Source organism: Bison bison, unplaced genomic scaffold, assembly GCF_000754665.1.
Source record: "Bison bison bison isolate TAMUID 2011002044 unplaced genomic scaffold, Bison_UMD1.0 scf7180017864048, whole genome shotgun sequence".
In the NCBI taxonomy this organism is placed as follows: domain Eukaryota; kingdom Metazoa; phylum Chordata; class Mammalia; order Artiodactyla; family Bovidae; genus Bison; species Bison bison.
The window spans coordinates 4,420,825-4,424,010 of record NW_011494620.1 but is presented as its reverse complement, the minus strand read 5'-3'; the positions used below and the strand labels follow the sequence as shown (position 1 = coordinate 4,424,010).

The window sequence follows — 3,186 nt, the reverse complement described above, 5'->3', positions numbered from 1 at the left end:
CTGAGGCTGAAACCTCCAATACTTTGGCCACCTGATGCGAAGAGCTGACTCATTGGAAAAGACCCTGATGCTGGGAGGGATTGGGGGCAGGAGGAGAAGGGGACGACAGAGGATGAGATGGCTGGGTGGCATCACCGACTCGATGGACATGAGTTTGGGTGAACTCCAGGAGTTGGTGATGGACAGGGAGGCCTGGCGTGCTGCGATTCATGGGGTTGCAAAGAGTCGGACACGACTGGGCGACTGAACTGAACATTCCACTGTATATACGTAACGCCTACCTTCTGCTGTACTTGCAACACAGTATTACATTCCCGTTAAGCGGATTCATTACAAGGTCCTGGAGTGACAGAGGCAATGTGCTCACTGGATCTCACTCCCAGAAGGTACTTGAGGATCAGAGAACGGGGTTTTCTCTGGCCTTACCTGCGGCCCCAGCCGTGAGGTCAATGGCAGCTTGGATGGCAGGGTTGGATTTCATATTCTCCCGCTCCTCTGTTGGGCTCTGTGGAGGGTGACTCTCTGGAGCTTATGATGGGCACCTCATATCCCTGGGAGGAAGCCAGAGCTCACCATCAGTCGGGCCTCTGCAGCCCCCCTTTCTCTAGGCTGCCCAGCTACTGGACTTGAACCTCACGGAACTGGGAAACTGGCTTGGAGTGGCTCCAGAGGAGGGGGCTAAGGGGGTCAGAGCAGCTCAGTCATCAGCCTCCCCTTCTCCCTACCCATCACCTCCCCATAAAAAACACAAGAGATTGAAAACCTTTTCTGAGTATCACTGCTCCATCAACAGGTGGGGGGACTTCAACCAACTTTTCTGAAACTCTCAGAAACAAAGGCCAAACAACCAAGCCAAGCAGACACCACAAGTCCCATCAAACCAGTTTTTCAGAGGCCTAGGTTGAACTCTCAATCCACTAGGCTCTGTTCCAAATTCAGACAGCAGCCTGAGACCCTAAAAGAATGCCACAAAGCAGGAGGTCTGAAAAGGAATGAGTTAGGAGCTCTGCCAAGTGACACCTGCTTGGGTCTGAATGCCTACTCTGCCACCAGTAGGGGGGGCCCCTGGGCCCGTAAAGCTGGAGGTCCCTGTCTATACAAGGTCTCTGTCTATACTATCATAATCTGAGAGCAATCAGAAATAGCCATATTGGATAAATACAATGATAAACTGTGAATATGCACCAGGAGTTCTTAGAACTACAAAACATTAGCAGCAAACATTCCCGTCATCAGACTTCCCTCCAGAGCCTCTCAACATAAACGTGCGCACAGATCACCTGGGGACCTTATTAAAAGGCGGATTCTGATGTGATTGGCTTCAAGTGGGACCAGAAACGCTGCCTGCCCGACGTGCTCCTAGGTGAGGTTGATAATGCCTGGTGTTAACTGTATTTTGAGTAGCAACACCTGCTCCATTGCCCCCAAATTTGCTTGATAAGAATCAGCTGGGACACTTGTTAAATATTCAAATAACCAGGCCGCTCTCCTGGAGATCTTGATTCAGTAGGTTTGAGCTGGAGTCTAGAAGTTTGGGAAAATCAGAGTCTACTTTTCTACCTTTAGACAAATAAAACAAAACAAAAAAATCAACCGTTGCCATGGAATTGACTTAAATAAATATTGACTAGAAAAGAAGAGATAGTTCTTTAACAGAATATTCTTACGTGTGAGTAACAAGGAACGCTTTTTAACCGTCACACCGAAGATACCACACCCAGTCAGGCCACCTCTCAGAGGGGGTGGGTGGGCTGAATGATCCATGAATAACAACCTCACCCTAATCACCAGCAGAAAATAATTTTAGCCACCAAGAAGTTTTTCAACCGCTTAAAATATGTTGTCAATGACCAGACACCAAGAATCTCCCTTTAAAAAAAGTGTTAAAACTAGCAACAAAAGTACAGCATTTTATAAAGCAACTAACTCAGACATAAAAACCACAGACTTTATGTTACCGACAGGCCTGCAGAGGCAGTGCCAATGACTAATGTTGATAAGACGGGGACCATCCAGTAGTGAGAGAAGGATATCAGGGTCCTAATCCAATCTCCTCCTTTTCCAAATGGAAAAACTGAGGCCAGAGGAAGCCAATGGCTCATCCAAGGTCATACAAGTCTGCGACAGACAGCATTCAATGAAAGTCTTACCTTTTGGGTCTGTGCTTATCAACCAATACTTAATTCCAAAGTATCCCCACCTGATCAAAAGGAGAAAAAGCACTCAACCCTGCATTTTAGAGGGAAAAGGAGCCACAGATGGTGGCAATCCAAAGGGGTTCATTTGCGTGGCAGGCGGGGGGGGGGGTACATTTCTCTCTTAGAAAGAAAGAGGCATAGCAGATGTTACTATGTCATCAAAGCGAATTTAACCCTTTTAGGCAAGTCAGACTTAAACACATCAACTCCTGCACATAACTACTTGTAGAATCATTAGGACTGTTAACAGTGATGGAAACTGACAGATTAACTCAGAAGATGTGAGTTTCAAACTATGCATGGCTTTGGCTTGAGGAAGACATATGGTTTGAGGGCGGCAAGACTGACCAACCTGAGTTAGACTGATTTATGAGCCTTCGGTACCAACTGAAACAGAAAAACTGAACCTTGCGGAGTCCCTTTATCCTTCTTTCAAACTACAGCGGAGTCCCACTCCAGAAGACCATGTACATTTCCCATTCCTCGGGGAAATTCATTTCTTGTGCGGGAGAATCCGAGGACCCCCGCCTTCCCCCACCAGATCACAGTTTAGGGAAGATTCCAGCTTCAGGCCGAAGCTGGGGTGAGGGGAGGCCGCCCGCCATCAGAGCGCCCAGAGAGGGGCGCCCTAGGGGCGCAAGGATGCAAACCAGTCTCCCGCTTAGCAGCCGAGACCGGAGCTCCCGCTTCGGGGGCTCGGGATCCCGGTCCGCCCAAAGGGTTAGCTTACGGAGACGACTTCCAACTTCTTCCCGGCTCTAAACGTCCGCTGACTCTACCCAGCAACCTGCCCAAGTCTCCCATTCATACGCGCCTCCGCCCTGCGCGGCGCCGCGCGGAGCCAGGAGGCTGGGTGACACGACTAGCGGGGCAAAGGAGGACAACCTTTCCCGGGCGGTGACCGCGGCGCGCCGGAGGCCGCGGGGCCCGAGGGTCTACGGGGAAGTCCAGGGCCGAGCGCGGGAAAGGGGCGACCGCGGGATCCCCG

At 50.2% G+C, this 3,186-nt stretch overlaps 2 protein-coding genes across 2 annotated transcripts in view; one reads left to right on the top strand and one right to left on the bottom strand.

Annotated features, from left to right (window-relative positions):
* Positions 1-3,074, bottom strand: part of SLC25A15 (solute carrier family 25 (mitochondrial carrier; ornithine transporter) member 15) — a 33,021-nt gene extending 29,947 nt beyond the window's left edge. Inside the window, exons 1-2 of the mRNA XM_010835655.1 lie at positions 2,929-3,074; positions 427-551 (exon numbers count right to left, since the gene is read on the bottom strand). Coding sequence (XP_010833957.1) covers positions 427-481 — 55 coding nt within the window. The 5' untranslated portion in view covers positions 482-551; positions 2,929-3,074. The remainder of the gene's footprint in view (positions 1-426; positions 552-2,928) is intronic.
* LOC104985516 (testis-specific Y-encoded-like protein 5) overlaps positions 2,841-3,186 on the top strand; it is a 17,618-nt gene continuing 17,272 nt past the window's right edge. The window contains exons 1-2 of the mRNA XM_010835730.1: positions 2,841-2,918; positions 2,982-3,174. Coding sequence (XP_010834032.1) covers positions 2,841-2,918; positions 2,982-3,174 — 271 coding nt within the window. The remainder of the gene's footprint in view (positions 2,919-2,981; positions 3,175-3,186) is intronic.